Source organism: Mauremys reevesii, linkage group 9 (assembly GCF_016161935.1).
Source record: "Mauremys reevesii isolate NIE-2019 linkage group 9, ASM1616193v1, whole genome shotgun sequence".
In the NCBI taxonomy this organism is placed as follows: Eukaryota; Metazoa; Chordata; order Testudines; family Geoemydidae; genus Mauremys; species Mauremys reevesii.
Window position 1 is genome coordinate 23,862,744 of NC_052631.1, and position 18,417 is coordinate 23,881,160.

The window sequence follows — 18,417 nt, forward strand, 5'->3', positions numbered from 1 at the left end:
GCGGGAGAGAGGGAACGGTGCCGGGACGCCGGTGCCGGCTGCGGAGCTCGAGCAGTCTTGGTACCGGAGCGGCTCGGGGCCGCTGGTGCGCTGTGCACCGAGGACGACTTCGGTGCCGCTGGGGTTGGCGCGGGAGGGCGAAGTGTCGACTCCATAAGGAGCTGCTTTAGGCGAGAGTCCCTCTCCTTCCTAGTTCGCGGCTTAAACACCGTGCAGATCGGACACTTATCTGGCCGATGGGTCTCCCCGAGGCAGCGCAGGCAGGAGTCGTGCAGGTCCCCGACCGGCATGTGCCGCTGGCAAGCCGCACAGGGCTTAAACCCCGGTGCCTTGGGCATGAGCCCGCACCGGTTGTGGAAGAAGAGGGGTAAACCCCCCTAATTCCCTTACTACACTATATCTAACTAAACTATTCAACTAACTTAACTACTTAACTAACTTAACCAACTATATACACGTAGCAAACAGAGAAACGCTAGGGCTGTGGAGGTAAAGGAGCACTCCACTGTTCCCAACTGGCCGTCACGGGCGGTAAGAAGGAACTGAGGAGCGGACGGGCCGGCTGGGGTATATATCCGGCGCCATAGCGGTGCCACTCCAGGGGGCACCCAGCCGGCCCGCCGGAGTTGCTAGGGTAAAAAATGTTCCGAAGAGCCGTGCACGCGCGGCGCGCACACCTACATGGAATGCATAGGAGCAATCACTCGAAGAAGAACATTCAGTTATGCTGTCTACAACAGAATAACATTACACACACACACAAATATATTAAAGGAACATTATTAAACTTGTAAGTCAAACACTCAAAAGTTAGGAAGTGCCAGAATTAAGGTTGCTGCTGTGCATAAACATTATGAAATAGTATGTAATCACCACTATTTTTTTCCACAGGAACCTTGCCTCATTCAGTTCATGTGTTTTGTTTTCTTCTTGTAGTTCAGTGTGTGGCCTTATGCCTTATTTGTGGCACACTATTCAGACCTAAATATAGAATTATTAATTTCCTTTTTTATACTGCTCATCACTATAGTATTTGCTTTACAAATATTAAATTTATCTTCACAGTACTCCTGTGAGATAAAGTGATATTATCCCCATTTTACAGATGCGAACTAAGGCACCAAGAGATTAAGGTAAACAATTTACACTAATTTTATTTTTCTGGTTTGAGATGCCCAGGACCTGATTTTTCAGAATACTTAAAATGTTCAAAGCACAACTCCCACAGACTTTAGTTGCAGCTGTGAGCGTTCAGCACTTCTGCATATCAGACCCCAGGGTATCAAGTTGGGCAAACGAAAAGTGAGAAATAAATTAGTGACCCACTGTGAAAGGTTTTGTTTATGTGATTTACTCAGCATCACATAGGAACTCTGTGGCAGATGTAGGGATAAAATCCAGTTCTCCAGAGCCACATTCAATTGCCTTAACCATGAGACAGTCCTTTCTTTTCCAGCAATCCCCTGCCCCACTCACTACCTACTATGCAACAAGTGAAGGACGGGTCCTACAAACAACAGCTTCCTTCATTGCATCACTCAGATTCACCCCCAGAGCAGGTCCATTCTATGCACAGTCCCCCTCTTTCTTCCACAGCCTTGGATCCTTGTCACAGTCTGATTCTCCTTGCCTACCCAGTCCCAGTTTTATTCCTCGAGCTTCTCATCCAAGACCCAGTCTTCTTGCCCAGCCAGTCCTAGACAGTGACGCCAGTGGAGGAATCTGAGTCCTAGTCTCTCCTCCCCACACCTAGTTCCAGTCTCCTTTCCCAGAAAGTCCCAGGTCTCCCTCTCTCACCTGAACTCCTTGTCCCACCAACTCAAGTTCCCTCACCATGATTTCATCTGAGCCATCTCCCCCGCATGCCCCAGGCTCTGTCCTAGTATCCCCCGCACAATTCCCACCTCATCTCCTTGCTCCAGTCTCCTCCCTCCCTGGCTCTCTGTCCCAGTCTGTTTGCTGAGCCACTTGCACCTTTCCATCTGCACTCTAGCTCTTTGTCAGAGCTCCTCCCCATCCCCTCCTACTGATTCCCAGTCTCACCACAGCGCCTCACCCAATTTCAGTTTCTTCCGCCCTCACCCCACAAACTGGCTCCCAGCCCTCCCCCATTCCCATTTCTCTCACCAGATTCCAGTCCCAGTGTCATGCAATATTAACAACAGGCAGTGCTACCAGGTTAATTACAATATAATATACGGGACGAGAACCAAAGGACAGTTTTTCCTTTCAAGCCACAACTATTTAAACTATTAACTTGAATGGCAGACCTGCTATATTGCCTTGAATAGATTTCTATAGTAATGTGCACCTAGATCTTCCATAGGCACTTTCTGATTAATTCCCTCTATTTATCACTGATTTAATGTTTCAGACTATACAGAGAAACATGTCTTCAGACACTAAAAGGGCTATTTAACAGAGGTAGTTTTCTAACAGAGGTGGAACAAGCTGGATTATTCAGATTGCTTATATTAACTAGTCCTATTTTAGTCAATGGGAGTTTTACAGGTGACTTCAATGACAGGTGAGTTAGGACAACTCAAGAGATCTTCTAAATCCCAGCCCAATAAATCTGTTCATTGTTTGAAGCAGCCATGCAAGACAGTAGGTTGCCTAGAAGAATGGGGCCTTGTACAAGCATTACTGTATTTTGTCTTATCAAGTGATCATCAAAAGGAGAGAAACTCATTGATGTGTATTTCAAGTTTGTGCATCTTTGGAATAACAACACATCAGAATTCGTTAGGTAGTGGTGACAAATAAATCTCAAAGTACATTTTATGAAGGCCATATCATTTAAAGGAAAACGTAGTTATACTAGCTACCTAGTCTAATTTCTGCATTCTATGCACAAGAATTATTAGTAAACAGATTGCCAAAAACAAAGGTAATTGTCTACCAAATTGAGAATGTATACCTGTTAATGTTGTGGCACATTCGTGGTATGAGCCTGGATAGGAACATAAGAGACTCCCAGTGTGGAGCATCTTTACTGGAGATCCCACATACATAGCTATATGAGCGACAGTCACCCTGGGAAGTAACAGAAAGTGAACGGATCTCTCTTAAACAATGAACATATAAAACAATATATAGTACTTTCCCATTTATTTTGTAGCAGTTAAAAATCAAGTTAGAGAACTAAACTTTAGTCAACAAATCAACATTTGATTAACGGTTATAAGCCCAGTGAAATCAGTGTGACTGCATGGATATAGCTGAGGGCAGAACTTGACCCTACATCATTAATTTGCCTTGTAATTCCTGGGTACTGGAAGGGCCTCTGAACAGTGAACTTAAATATCAAATACTCAGCAAAATTGTGGCACTCTACAGAGCATTTAAAAAGACAACATTTCAGTCTCACCTTTGACACTTGTTTTAAAAATTCAAGCTCATTCTATTAAAAATGCCAAAAAACTACAAAATACCTTAATACCAAAAAACAATGCCATCTAACAGAGCTTAACAAAAAATTTGCCAAATATAGCAAAGCACACCTCCTCCCACTACATTTGAGAAACCTGCCATGCATAATACTCTAAGAACAGCCCATCAAAATGGAAGAAGGCATTTAGCTTGCTATGTCTGCACATCTGTTTTGGTAATAAGTAAAAATTAATTTAAATAAAAATAACATTTTTAAAAACTCATTGGCATTAGAAGAGCACTTACAAGTATATCCATAACTGCTACACTAATGCAGAAAATACTTTAAATCAAGCAACCAAGTCATTGTACCTTGTGAATTTGATGTCAACAAAACTAATAAGAATGGATACAATCAGAGATGTCAGTACGCCACCAGTCACAAAACAATGTCAAGAGAACCCTTGCAGTTTCATGTCAACAACAATATAAATTATATTTTGGAGATTTCAATATTGTATTATATTCCTACTGTCCACAAAATGAATTTTATTTTCACAAAAACATGTTTTAAAGGTAAGCTGTTTAGTACCAATGCTCTTGTTTTTTGGGTATTCTTTTTAATTACAATGAGCATATAAATGGGTTGGACTGGCAGTATGAGTCTTTTGGCACAGCATGTGATGGGTGTTATTGAATCTTACGGACCTCATACAACTGGATAGTCACCTTTGTAAGGTCTGGGATAACCTTCCTGAGGACCTAAGATTACCGGAAGGCCCACACACCAGCAAAAATAAGTTAAAAATAAAAGTGGTGTGTCTTGTGGATTCTCCTTTAATTTTATTTTTTGGGCCATGGTATTTTCTTTATTTTTCTTACAGCATAATTATTGATTATACTATATTGCAGCCTTCTGTATTCAGCATAAGCAATCTTCAACACCTCCACAGAGCCACTCCACTAACCTGCACTCCCACAGTTTTGATTGGCAGCAAGAAGGCATTCAGTGAATGTAGGCTTGTGATCTGCATCAGCTTCTCCTGGTCCTCTTCAGTTGTGCATGCTTTGACCCTTTGTAACAGAGTGTGTGGCTGTGCAAGGGGGCAGAAAATCACTTTTCATAATTTTTGTAAAAAGACACATTCAGATAAAACTTATAAATGATTATGCAGCCAAATGTTTATGTTCACTTTACATTTATGACAGCTTTATTCACTGTAGAGCAATTTGCAGTATGGTTTTCAATTAACAAAGTTTAAGCATTACGAGGAGCAGTACAATCTATGAGTCTCTGTTCTGGTAACCAGAATGCATACACGCTTAGCAGGTTTGAGTCACAGCTCTCCAGAAGCAACAGATTAACTTGTTTTTCTTTCTAGGTTTGCTCTCTAAAGGTATCATTCACTGAGGTTTCTATTTATGCTATTTCTTCCCAATGCACAAGACAGCAGCATCCTCATAATGGAAGCAGATCTGTACATAACCTTCGGTCTCCACTTATACTGGTGATCAGGAGTATCACATGCTCAGGTAATTCTTCAGCAACTTATGGACAGGTGTGATGAACACACTGCTCTTAGTGCAACTCCTGATAGCTAATTTGTAGCCTTTTTCAGCTAGAAAGAAGATGAAGCTGAGGTTATCATTAAGGTAATGGCTGCAAACAGAGGGAAATGATCCACTACTAATTTACTTGGGTGCTCAGAATTCCCGCTTATGACATCTCACAAGTATATCAGACCCTTATTTCTCACATTATGATCTAGCTGCCCAATGACAGTTCATGCAGACAAACCTAGAAGATTACAACTATTTTGAGAAGCCACATCTATTTTCTGCCAATATTATATGGCTGGAAACAGTCTCAAAAGTCCTCTTAGCATAGTAATTTTTAGATTGCTCTAGCTAGAACAACTCATTCTGCTGCTGTAGAGTAGTACACAATCAACTTTTCTTTTACTAAAAAGGCAACATTTAAATGCGGTTTTGTTATAGCGCCAATAATGCTATCTGACTACACAGAAAATCTTCAAGTTCACACAAATTAAGTACCAAACAGCAGTTCTCAAACAAAGCAGCAATACTACTTCTAACAGTTACATTTTAATATACTATAAATCTCACTGTAATTCACCAAGGAATTAGTTTTCATATTTCTTTCATGTTATTGGTTCCCATGAAACCCACCTTCTTCAGTTCCAATAATATTTAAGTACCTTTTTAACACTTGCAGAAAAATCTGCTACTATTTTCAAAATGTTGTTAGTTTCAGGGAAGTCTTTGCAAACATAAGGTTCTTCAGCACATATTACTCTGATTGCTAGGCCAGGACCTGAAATGCAAAGTTAGAACAGCATTACAGTAAAGAATGTGCAAGTGAACAGTCACATTTAAAATGTATTATACGAATCTTAGAAGAGAAAGCTTTATCACTAAGTATAGTTTGTTCACTTTGCTATTATATCTACCATATTAGTTAGCTTAACATTTCTACCAAGATTGTACAATATACAATATCTGTTCTGAAGCAGCACTTTTGTTACTTAACTTGTATACTCAGACATCATTTATCTACATCCTAAATTGTATGGTTGTGTCAGGCAGTGGTTAGTGTCTCTGATGTTTTGCTACCAAGAAAGAGAAAGGATTGTGATTACAGCAATGATGAGACAGTTGCCACTGCCACCTCCTGTTATACAACTTATATGCAAAAGTTGTGGAGATTTGACAAAAACATTACAATTACAAGTCTAACATATCACTGAATAATGCTGACAGTGGAACGGCCTTAAAAGCTGATTAACACAAAATTGCTTGTAATTTGGCTTGAAGTGTCCTAATGATATCTCTTGTAATAAAAGGACAGTGGTACTCCTAAACTAATTCATAGTTTTATACAGTGCTTGTGCTACTAATAGGCTGGTCTGTGCAAACTGCCAGCTACTAGGCTGACTTGTGCCAGCAGCCAGCTACTATCTACTTCAAGAATTATAGGACTATTTTGTTCCTTGCATATTTTAAAAACAATGACATTCCCTTTAGGAGGGTTCAGTTTTCTCACATACAATACAATTCTGAGGCTGTCTGGTCAAGAACTGTTACTATCTCTTATAGCCCCTCATTTCTACAAAAAGATAAATTGGTCCTGGGAAGGAATAACTTATATTAGTGTTCCAAGCTGGACAGTACAAATAATATTCAGTTACATCTCACTGTTAATGGAGTTTTTGCACTATGGAGCTGAAAGAGAAAGCATATAAAAAAGCTACTGGACTAATATTTCTTTTATCACTCTAAACAGCACAGTGGCTCTCTTATAAGGGGTGCTTCATCTCTAGAAAATACAAAATTTGCTTGAATATAAAGCCATAATAGATATACCAAGTTTCTGTCTCAACACTGTAGTAGGGATATAAATACCATTTAAAAAATTAACCATGTAAACGATTAAAAATATTTTGTTTAAATGGTTAACCAATTAAAGGGCTGGCCAGCAGGCACAGCTGGTGCTACTGCATCCAAGCAGCACGGCTGGGGTTTAATGCATGACTTAATGTAGGGCTGGGCAGCCCAGGGGTTAACTGTTAAGGTGGGTTAACCAGTAAGACTAATGCTCACCAGTTAAACATTTTACATCCCTACATTATAGAGGTGCATTTTTCCTATATTCAAATATAAAATTTATTCTGAGGATTAGAATAAAAACATTAATGACATTTGTAGTCCTTGACTTTAATGAATTATATTAACCCTAAATCTCATACCTGGGAATGGATGCCTTGAGACCAGCTCTTCTGGGAGACCAAGTTCTCTCCCTAGCACTCTTACTTCATCCTTGTGGAAGTCCTTCAGTGGCTCTATTACTCTACCCTACATAGAAAATAAAGTAATTTACATTCAAGTTGCCATGTTCAAATAGCACCTTAATAATAACTACAACCATCTGTTGACAGATAATGTTGTTTTAATCAAATTAGTCATAGACTCATAGACTTTAAGGTGAGAAGGGACCATTATGATCATCTAGTCTGACCTCCTGCACAACACAGGCCACAGAATCACACTCACCCACTCCTATAACAAACCCCTAACCTATGTCTGAGTTATTGAAGTCCTCAAATCGTGGTTTAAAGACCTCAAGGTGCAGAGAATCCTGTGAAAAGTGCCAGTACTGGGGATTAATAACTGAAGCAGAAAGGAAGGAGAGCATCTGAACATTGCTTTGAGAAAATGCTTAATAAGAAGGAAAAATGGATGAGAATGAATCTTCACCACACATTTAATTTCAAAGATAGAAAAAAACCCATAACTGTTCCATCAGCTGCTAGACTTGATATGCCTCTAGTCAGAGATAAAAGAGGGTTAAATTATTTGCTGTGAATAAGCCATACAAATGTAACTGCTTTTTCAGTTCAATCATCCACAAGCCAACCGAGAAGTCTTCAAATACATTCATTAGTCATTAAAGACTCTGGACAAAATTTCAGGTTATGGGCCAGTCACATCAACTATTTACTATAGGTGTGGTGTGGTCAGTCCCCTGTTCTTTATAGTTCTTATGCTGCAATTATCAATATAGTATCTGAGAACCTTCCAGTCATGCATTAAGCAACATGACTAACATCTGTCACGTGTTTGTTCTCTTATCCTTTGCCCAGGTGGAGAAGAGTATGGAATCAACAGAAATATAGAGCTGGATGGGACTATGAGAAGTTATCAAGCTCAGCCCCCTGCACTGAGGCAGGACCAAGTAAATGTAGACCACCCCTGACAACTATCTGTCTAGCCTTTTAAAAGCTTCCAATGACATGGATTCCACATCTTCCCTTGGAAGCCTATTCCAGAGCTTAACTGCCCTTATAGTTTAAAAGTTTTTCCTAATATCATCTCACCTAAATCTCCTTTGCTGCAGATTAACCCCATTACTTCTTGCTCTACCTTCAGCAGACATGGAGACTAATTGCTCACCATCCTCTTTATAACAGCCCTTAACATACTGGAAGACTGATGAGAAAAGAAGACTAAGGGGGGAATCTTAATACTAAGCACACCCATTTTTTTTAACCTTTCCTTATAGGTGAGGTTTTCTAAACCTTGTATCATTTTTGTTGCTCTCCTCTGGCTTTTCTCCAATTTTTCTTAAAATGTGGTGCCCAGAACTGGAAACAATACTCCAGCTGAAGCTGAGTAGAGTGGGACAATTACTTCCCATGTTTTAGATACAACAGTCCTAACAGCACATTCTAGAATATTAGCCTTTTTCACAACTGCATCACATTGACGACTCATTCAATTTGTGATTCACTATAACCTCCAAGATCCTTTTCACCAGTGCTGCCACCTAGCCAGTTTTGTAGCTGTGCATTTGACTTTTCCTTCATAAGTACTTTGAACTTGTCTTTATTGAATTTCATCTTGTTGAATTCAGACCAATTCTCCATTTTGTCAAGAACATTTTGAATGCTAACTGTGTCCTCCAAAGTGCTAGCAACCCCGCCCAGCTTGCTGTCATCTGCAAATTGTATAAGCATACTCTCCACTCCATTATCCAAGTCCTTAATAAAAATATTGAATAGTACCAGACCCAAGACTGACCCCTGCAGGACCCCACTACATATGCCCTCACGGTTTGACAGCAAACAATTGGTAATTACTCTTTGAGTACAGTCTTTCAACCAGTTGTTCACCCAATTTACAGTAATTTAATCTAGACCACATTTCCCTAGTTTGCTTAGGTAACTGTCATGTGTGACTGTGTTAAAAGCCTTACTAAAATCAAGATCGATCACATCTACTGCTTCCCCAGTAGGCCAGTAACCCTGCCAAAGAAGGAAATTAGGTTAATATGAAGTGGAGTGTCTTGTTTTAATATTTTTAAAATTATAAATAAAGGCATGAGTCTGTACACACACATTACTATATGTTTATGTATGGAGGGCAAGGTTAAAGAAGTGCTCCTTGCATGTGGAGTGGAAGGTGGTGAGGTTTGTGATGGTTCCGAGTTCCTTTGGGAATTCATTCTACAGTTTCGGGTGAGGCCTCAAGAAAGCTCTCTCTCTACCTTAAGGGTAAAGCTCATATATGAAAGAAAACTCCATTGCGACAGAGAAGTGAACTTGTTAAGCGTGGTCTTCATCCCAGAGCTTTAGAAGATCTTTTAATATCCTGGGCTCGGGCAATCAAGAATCTTGTGAAGTACCAAGACCTTGAACTTGATTCAATATTCTATGAGAAGCCAGTACAGTAGAACCCCAGGGTTAGAAACACCAGAGTTATGAACTGACCAGTCAACCACACTCCTCATTTGGAACCAGAAGTACAAAATCAGGCAGCAGCAGAGACCAAAAAAAAAAGAACAAAAAAATCAAATACAGTACAGTACTGTGTTAAACAAGCTACTAAAAAAATAAAGGGAAAGCAGCATTTTTCTTCTGCATAGTAAAGTTTCAAAGCTGTATTAAATCAATGTTCATTTGTAAACTTTTGAAAGAACCACCATAACATTTTGTTCAGAGTTATGAACATTTCAGAGTTACAAACAACCTCTATTTCTGAAGTGTTTGTAATGCTGAGGTTCTACTGTATAGGAAGCGGAGAATGGCTGTGATGCATTCATGGCAGCTAGCTTTTGCAGAGGTGTGCTGTAACGTTTTGTGTCAGTTGGAGTTTCCTAAGCATCGAATGCTTCATGCCCAGGTATACTGCATCGCTATAGTCCAGCTGAGATGTTACGAAGGCATGAGTAACTGAGGGCAGGTCACTACTTGACAGAATGGGATGGAGTCTCCTAGCCAACAACAGATGGTACTAAGCACTACTCTAATATGCTGCTGTGAGTGTGCTTAGTGTCAATAAGGAATCCAGGAGCACTCCTAGGCCATGGATTGAATTGACAAATTTGGGGGGGAGGTCTTCAACCAAAGGAGACTGCACTATGGTTGAAACTCTTCAGAATGCTTTCCTCTGCCAACCAGCATCATCTCTATCTTGCTCAGGTTCAGCTTCAACCAGTTGTTCTTCATCCATGGTCTAATTTCATCCAAGCCCTGGGCCATGTTGATGGTAGAGTCGTAGTCATATGTGGTGAAGGACAGGTAAAGCTGTATATTATCTGCATATTTCTGGCACTTAATCCATGTTGTCTGACCAGCTCACCTAGCAGGTCCATGTAGATGTTGTATAGGACCAGTGAAAGAGAACTTATCTTATGGACTCCACAAGTGAGGGGTCTAAGTAGTGGAGGTGCAATTTCCCATCACTATTTGTTGGGTAAGTCCCTCCAGAAAGGATGCAAGCATTTTAGTGTATTACCCTGGACTCCTCCTACCTCTCTCAGGCACAAGAACACTATCTTATGGTTGACACTGTCAAGTGCTTCAGAGAAGTCCAGGAGGATTAAAATGGATATCTACGCTCTATCCACTGACAGCAGATCATCCATCAGTACTACTAAAGCTGTTTCAGTTCCATGTCCTGGCCTGAATCCAGACTGTGCTAGTCTAGGATAATAACTTCAATTAGATAAACCAGTTGTGGCTTTCAGCTAGCTTCTCTATGAGCTTGCTCGAGAATGGAAGGTTTGACACTTGGCTGTAGCTGGGATAGAACCAGGCTGAGTTTCTTAAGAGTTGTTTGAATTATTGTCTTTGAAGGAGAAGGGAAGATTCCTTCTCGAATGAGGGGTTGGCTGTTTCAGGCCTGAGTGGCACCAATTGCCCATGACTCTCTTTCACAAGCCAGGAAAGATAGGGGTTGGATTCACAGGTTTCGGTCAAGGCTCCCTTAGAGAGTGTCCAGATCTTGTTGGAAAATTAGTGTGCTGAACTCTGGGAATGCAGACAGGCTATTGATTAGTGAGTTGTAGGCGGGATTGATCCAGCTTGTTTGGGAAGCCTATCCAAATTAGCTTTCCACCTAAAACACATGGTATTGTTTCTGCTCCCTTTTGGGGAAAAGGGTTTTAAAATGGGAGAATAATGAAAAGCAAAATTTCTTATATGAATTTTTTAACAAAATCATGCATGCTGAAATTCATCAACTTGACAATTTGTGAATATTTTCCCCAACTATTCAGTATTGCCCAAATACTCAACCCACCAAAATTACTTTAGGAGAACCAGGAAGTTAGAAAGATGAAGAGTAAATTAATTACAGCCACATATATATTACAGTAACATCTAAAGGCCCTGACCAAAATAGCACCCCATCACACTGGCCTCTGTACAAAGCCTCCCTAGTGTCAACATTTATATTGATAGGAAGGTATACATACTATTTCTTTTTTCACATTTAACTTCAGATTTGGGTTACATCAAAAATAAAATAAATGTGATACTCCCATTTTTTATTTACCTCTTCTCTCAGCTTTCTGATCAGCTCTGTGTCATTGTGATGAGTTTTGATTACTTCAGCTTTGCCACTTGCAACAAGGGAAGCACTTTCAATGAGATCAGGTCTTAGGGTTCCCTGAGCAAGAAAGACCTCTTCAGGTTTCAGATTCATTTCTCCAATTACCTCATTGGCAATCTATAATATGGAGGGAAAACATAAATGTTTTACGTTGTTCCTGAGGGATCCAAAATCATGTTACAAACATACTTAAAGGACTAGTGAATTTCAATCCCCTCTGCTTTAGACCAATACTGATTAATAAGAAGATTGCTCATGATAATACTCTATTCCTGAAAAGGGGAAGCCAAAACTCCTGCCCCACATGTGTCTCTTATGTATTTAGCTGAATGATTAATAAAAGTAATTTCTTTTTAAATACTTGAATTATCACTAATAGTAACAGTGCTTCTTAGCCAGGTACACTCCTCCTTGAATCATTAATGATAAAACAGAAGTTAAAATGGCTGCAAGTTGATGCATTATTAGAATACCACCAAGATATTAACTATCTAGTTAGTCATTTGCCATTTGGTAAAAGCATGCTATTTTTTAAAGCTTGTGCAATGTATATTAGCTTTTATACATGAGTCAGCCACTAAGCTGCATAGTGGACAGAATAGAAGATCTACTCAACTGGAACCATCATGCTATGATCAGTGGCAAACCTAATTCTGCTTCAGCTAACAGATTCTCCTTGAAGTTATGTGTTAGAGGCCTGGGCTCTGGAGCAAGACATACTACATTCTATCCTCACTTATGTCCAACGTCCACATGCCAAAACATACGTGATAGCTGATGTCCTGAAGCATACATTGCCTGAGAAAGGCTTTCTCGAGTGGAGTAAGACTGCATTTAAAAAATATATTTAATTGACAGTGTCCCTTTTAAATGCTAAAATAACTATAAAGCAATTACCTTAACGAAGGTGTCACCAATAATTTTTCTTTTTTCCTCAGGACTTGTAGTCATATTTAAAGTCTTGCTAATTCTTTTTCGGGGAGTTCTGTCTTCATCAGAGATTGGCAGAGTTGTTGTACCATTGTAGAATGAATGGGCTGCATTTACCACTGCACAAAATACAGAAATGTATTGACAAAATCATATAATACTAAACAGGATTGCAGAAAATAAGTCTGTTACTTTAAAAAGATCACTTAGAGGTCATATCTTCAGATACTCTGCATTTTACAGGGCTACTCAAGCACTCACTCATTTAAGGATTATCTGACGTGACGATATTTCATCCACCTCCCTTACTAATCTATTCCACCATACAATTACTCTTGGTGAAACATTGAGCCAACTATGGATGGACAAAACTTAGACTATATTGGGTAAGGTTTTCCTTGTGATAAGATGGAAGGTACAGAGGTTGCAGCTCTTTGCACTGTTCACTGCTGGCAGTTTAACTGAATGTGTTGTCTAACATATATCATGTTACCAGATGCCTTGACAATCTGAGCATAAAAAGTCATTAGACACAACAGTATTCATTGCCAGATTTATCAATATGCAAAAGCTACTCATGAATTACATGATTTTATGTAAACAGTATGAATGATGTGATACTTCACTGCCTAGCTTTGATATGCATCATTTGTCTCCTCTGATCCCATCACATCTCTGAGGAGAAACAAGCTGAGACCTTATTGGCCAAAAGGGATACCTTCTGATCTCTCATAATGTACTGCTTGTAACCCCCAAGGTGCTTCCCAGCCAGCTTTTCTGAAAATAGGTTAAAATAAATAAGTAGGCTGCCCAGAGGCCATCGGTACAACACACATCTCAAAAAGAAACTTGTTTATTAAAAAAAATTTGAAATCAGAAAGGTATCACACATGCAAATTGGCTTACAAAGTTAAACAATTAAGACTTAGCTAGAGAACTGAGAGCTAAACTCTTCAATAAGAACAAATTGCTTCATATGAACAGGAAACTGCAATCGCTGAAGGCAGGGCCGGCTCCAGCGTTTTTGCCGCCCCAAGTGGTGAAGAAAAGGAAAAAAAAAGCCGTGATTGGTGGCACTTCGGCGGCAGCTCTACCGCTGCCGCTTCATTCTTCGGCAGCAATTCAGCGGTGGGTCGTTTCCTCCGAGAGGGGCTAGGGGGACCTGCCGCCGAATTGCCTCCCCTTTCTGTTGGCCGCCCCAAGCACCTTCTTGCTGTGCTGGTGCCTGGAGCTGGCCCTGGCTGAAGGCAATGGACTCATTTGCCAGTGGAAGAAAAGGAACTGATGGTTGAGGCAGATGCCAACTGTCATACAATTCCTCAATAGCTGTAATCACATACACCTCTACCCCAATATAATGCTGTCCTCGGGAGTCAAAAAATCTTACCGTGTAATAGGTTAAACCGCATTATATCGAACTTGCTTTGATCCGCCGGAGCGCGCAGCTCCGCCCCCCTGGAGCGCTGCTTTACCGCATTATATCCGAATTCGTGTTATATCGGGGTAGAGGTGTATGTGCCACTGGTGAAATGGTTTAATCTCTCCGTTCAGGACATCATTTTTCACTCATCAATGGAAAGCACTAATTTGAAAATTAGAACCTATATATTTAAACTTATATTTTAAATTATTTGGCTCTGGGCTTGTGTTTTCCTATGAATTTTTGTACAATGCCTGGCACAATGTGGCCTCGGTCCTGATTTGGATCACTGGGGAGTACCCTAATATTAAATAATTATAATACATATAATTATAGTACATATAATACATATATAGTACATATATACTACTAGTAACAACTACATTTTGATATTTAAATTCTCAAAATTTCACACGCAGTTTCATTAGACAACAAAACTATGATTAATTGTAAGATTATGGATTTTCTTTTAGAAGACTAGCCATATTACCCTCATTTACATGAAGTAAAAGTAACATGAAACACAGTACCTTTGACTTGAATTCCAAGTTTTTTGAGTGCCTCCTCCACAGATAGACTTTCCCTCTTGCGCATGAATCCATTATCGATGTGTACAGCTATGATTTGGTCTTGGTTTAAAGCTTGGTTCAGGAGAGCAGTACACACTGTTGAGTCCACACCTCCACTGAGTAAAACCTAGATTAGGGCCAGAGGAAAAAAAAAAAATCAAACTTGTCCAAACATCTATGGGAGAATGATAGTTAGCTTAAAACTCAGACTGAATATAAGAATTACCATGATCAGAACAAGGTGTTCTGTTCGTCCAATAAAAGATATTAACTCACCTACCTTGTGTCTCTAATACCCTGGGACCAACATGGCTACAATAACACCACAATAATAACCTACGTATCACACTATACCCCAGGGGTGGGCAAACTTTTTGGCCAGAGGACCACATCTGGGTATGGAAATTGTATGGCGAGCCATGAATGCTCACGAAATTGGGGGGTGGGTGGGAGGGCTCCGGCTGGAGGTGCAGGCTCTGGGATGGGATGGGGGTGGGGGTGCAGGAGGGTGCTCCGGGCTGGAACCAAGGGGTTCAGAGGGCAAGAGGGGAACCAGGGCTGGGGTTGGGGCATGGGAGGGGGTTAAGGGGCAGGCTCCAGGTGGCACGTACCTCAAGATGCTCCCAGAAATAATGGCATGTCCCCCTGCCAGCTCCTACGTGGTGGTGCAGCCACATGGCTCTGTGCGCTGCCTTGTCTACAGGCATCACACTGCAGCTCCCACTGGCTGCGGTAGGGGTGGGGGCAGCGTGCTGAGCCCTCTGGCTGCTCCTACGCATAGGAGCCGGAGGGGGGACATGCTGCTGCTTCTGGGAGCCGTGCGGAGTGGGCAAGACCCCAGCCCCACTCCCCAGCTGGAGCACCAGAGCAGGGCAAGCCCCAGACACTGCTTCCCAGCAGGAGCTCAAGGGCCGGATTAATACTTCTGGAGGGCCGGATGTGGCCCCTGGGACATAGTTTGTCCACTGTTGCTATACCCAATGCTTCAAAGGAAAATGAAAAGTGAAACAGTGCACTAGGCAAATTGTGCAGTACATGAGAATGAGCTTCCTAAACCACTGGCCAGTTTACACCCTGAAGCATGAAAACTGTCATTTTTTTAAGTAACCAGCATAACTACAAGTGTCACTATTATTCATAAGACTGGAAGTTGCAAAACCTGTTCTAAACCTACTTACCAGGACTTTTGATGAACCCACTTTCTCTTTGATATCTTGAATACATGCAAGCTGTCTATTTTCTACTGTGAAGTTACCACTGCATCCAGCAATATCATAGAGGAAATTCTGCAGTATCAATTTTCCATTCTCTGTAAGGCCAACTTCAGGGTGGAATTGAACTCCATACAGTTTTTTAGATTCATTTGCTATACCTTCATGTAAAGAGATAAGATATTAAAAATTACAACTACAACATGAAAAGGCCATATATAATTTTAAAATGTATACTGTGTCCTCTTCAATACTCAGGTTTGAACTGGCAGATTAATTCATAGCAAAATATTTTGAAAACAATAGTCACTAGAATTAGGTTGATCGTACAGCAACCTAACACTTTTCCTTTCACACATGAAATTCAAGTGTTTTCGACATTTCTATGATGCAGTTCCTTTGCTTAATGAAGATATTTAAGCAATAATTTGGCAGGTGTTGTTGAACTGAGACTCTACGCTTTCCACATTTGGGATGAGGTGTCAATACTTAGGGAGAAGAGGTAAAACCCCACAGAGCATGAACTGCTGCTGCTGAACTGCCTTTCCCACGTACTGGTGTTATTTTTTTGTCCTCATTAACTTTGTTCTTTGAGATTTTGGGTGGGATTTCAAAGTGGGCAGCTATTTTTTTTTTTAAGTTTCTCTCTGCAGTTTTGTCTATTAACAGTAGATCACTAGTTACAGTAGAACCCTGTTTATCCAACCTTCCCTTAACCAGCTCTCTGCATTTACTGAACCACCAGGACTCCAGGGCAAGAAGCAGGCAATCACTCCTGTGACCACTAAATGGCACTGCAGCATCCCATTTCCCCATCCACCAGTTTATCCGGAGTTGTTATCTGATCCGGCCCCAATTAGACCAGATAAACAAGGTTCTACTATACCTAACATTTCCCTAAAACACCTCAGAGATTAAACTATATCTGGAGGCCATTTTTCTCCTTGAAATCATTAGAATTACAGCTTCAAACCTGCATTTTTGTGCTTTAAAGAGACTTACGCACTTCATCTGCTTGATTATGTTTTCTCCAAGAAAGCAGAAAGTCAAAAGAGAAGGAACAATTTAAAAGTTCCAATCACTACACTGAGATATCAAAGGTGGTGTCAAATATGAGGGGAAAGTGGTTACCTACCTAGAACGGTTGTTCTTCGAGATGTGATGCAGATGTGTATTTCATGTGGGCGTGCGCTCCCCATACACCAGAGCCAGAGAATTTTGCCTTACAGTACTCATGGGTGCAGCACTCGCACCCTGTGGCCATAGCCCCTCCCATGAGTAGTAAGGTCCCACAGAGGATCCGTCTCTTTAGCTGGTGGGTAGAGACGAATGGCTCCTTTCAAGAACCTCATTGCCATGCAGTTTGAACTGACTTTCCAAGGATAGGTGGATGAAATGCCATTATTGCCACCAGGTGGACTCTCAATGAACCAAGCACAAGATCAGAAGACTGAAGGTAACAGGTACTCTAAGATGTCCTGGATACAAGCCTGGGTTGGTTGAACTCCCTGGGCTAATGACCATACTAAGAATTGTTTCTTCTTGGCTGAATAGGCTGCCCTGGTGGAGGCTTCCTACTGTTGAGAAAGACTTGCCAGACCACCTCCAAACATCATTCCTCCTCCTCATCAAACCATGAAGCATCCATGCTGCGAGGTGCAAGGAGCTGAGAGCTGGAAGCAAAAACTGACTGTGATGCTGAGTCAGGAGGCCAGGATGAAGAGGAATCAGAGAACCAGCATTGTCTCGGCCACATTTATGGTCCAATGTCAACTTGAGAATGACCTGTGGGATGATTGGAATTGGAGGAAAAGCATACAAGAGTGCCAATTCTCAGTTCAGGTGAAAAGCATTGTTCAAGGAGCCCGGAATGAGACCCCCCTCAAGAGCAGAACAGCTGGCATTTCTTGTTTCTCTTGTGACAAACAGGTTGATTGTCAGGACGCCTCAAATGGCAAAGAAGGACTGCAGGATGCTCGACTTCAGAGACCACTCGTAATTCAGGGAGAAATTCCTGATGAGGTGATCCGCTAAGTGATTGGTCATGGGGGTAATGTGTTCCCTGGTGCAAAACTGCCAGAGCCTGATTGCCTCTTGACAAAGCATGTTGGAGCATGCTCCCCCACCCCCGCCTGTTCATATAATCATGGTGGTACTGTCAGTGAGTATGAGAACCCCTGATGTGATCCTGAAAAGTCTAACACAAATTGTAGATGACACAAAGCTACAGGACACCAATATGCAGTGAAGCTTCTTGTTCTACTACAGGCCTTGAACTTTCAGTGAGTCCAGATGTGCTGTCCAACCTTTTAAGGAGGCATTCGTGACTATAGGTCAGTGGAGGCAAAAGGAGCAAAAGGAATATCCTGGCATACAGTATCCTGAATTGTCCATCATAAGGAGTTAGTGGTAGGATTTAGAACAGCATGTCCAGGGGACAGCGATTTGGATGATAGATCGACTTCAGCCACAACTTTAGAGGCGCAGCCTGGCATATTGGACT

The 18,417-nt window shown here is 41.1% G+C and overlaps 1 protein-coding gene across 2 annotated transcripts in view; it reads right to left on the reverse strand.

The window, feature by feature from the left end:
* The window catches only part of GMPS (guanine monophosphate synthase), a 68,914-nt gene that overhangs the window by 17,187 nt on the left and 33,310 nt on the right, over positions 1 to 18,417 (reverse strand). For both annotated transcript variants that reach the window (XM_039487398.1, XM_039487397.1), the window contains exons 6-13: positions 15,882 to 16,075; positions 14,665 to 14,830; positions 12,682 to 12,833; positions 11,728 to 11,901; positions 7,140 to 7,245; positions 5,592 to 5,707; positions 4,341 to 4,466; positions 2,921 to 3,036 (exon numbers count right to left, since the gene is read on the reverse strand). In XM_039487398.1, the coding sequence (XP_039343332.1) occupies positions 2,921 to 3,036; positions 4,341 to 4,466; positions 5,592 to 5,707; positions 7,140 to 7,245; positions 11,728 to 11,901; positions 12,682 to 12,833; positions 14,665 to 14,830; positions 15,882 to 16,075 (1,150 nt within the window). The remainder of the gene's footprint in view (positions 1 to 2,920; positions 3,037 to 4,340; positions 4,467 to 5,591; positions 5,708 to 7,139; positions 7,246 to 11,727; positions 11,902 to 12,681; positions 12,834 to 14,664; positions 14,831 to 15,881; positions 16,076 to 18,417) is intronic.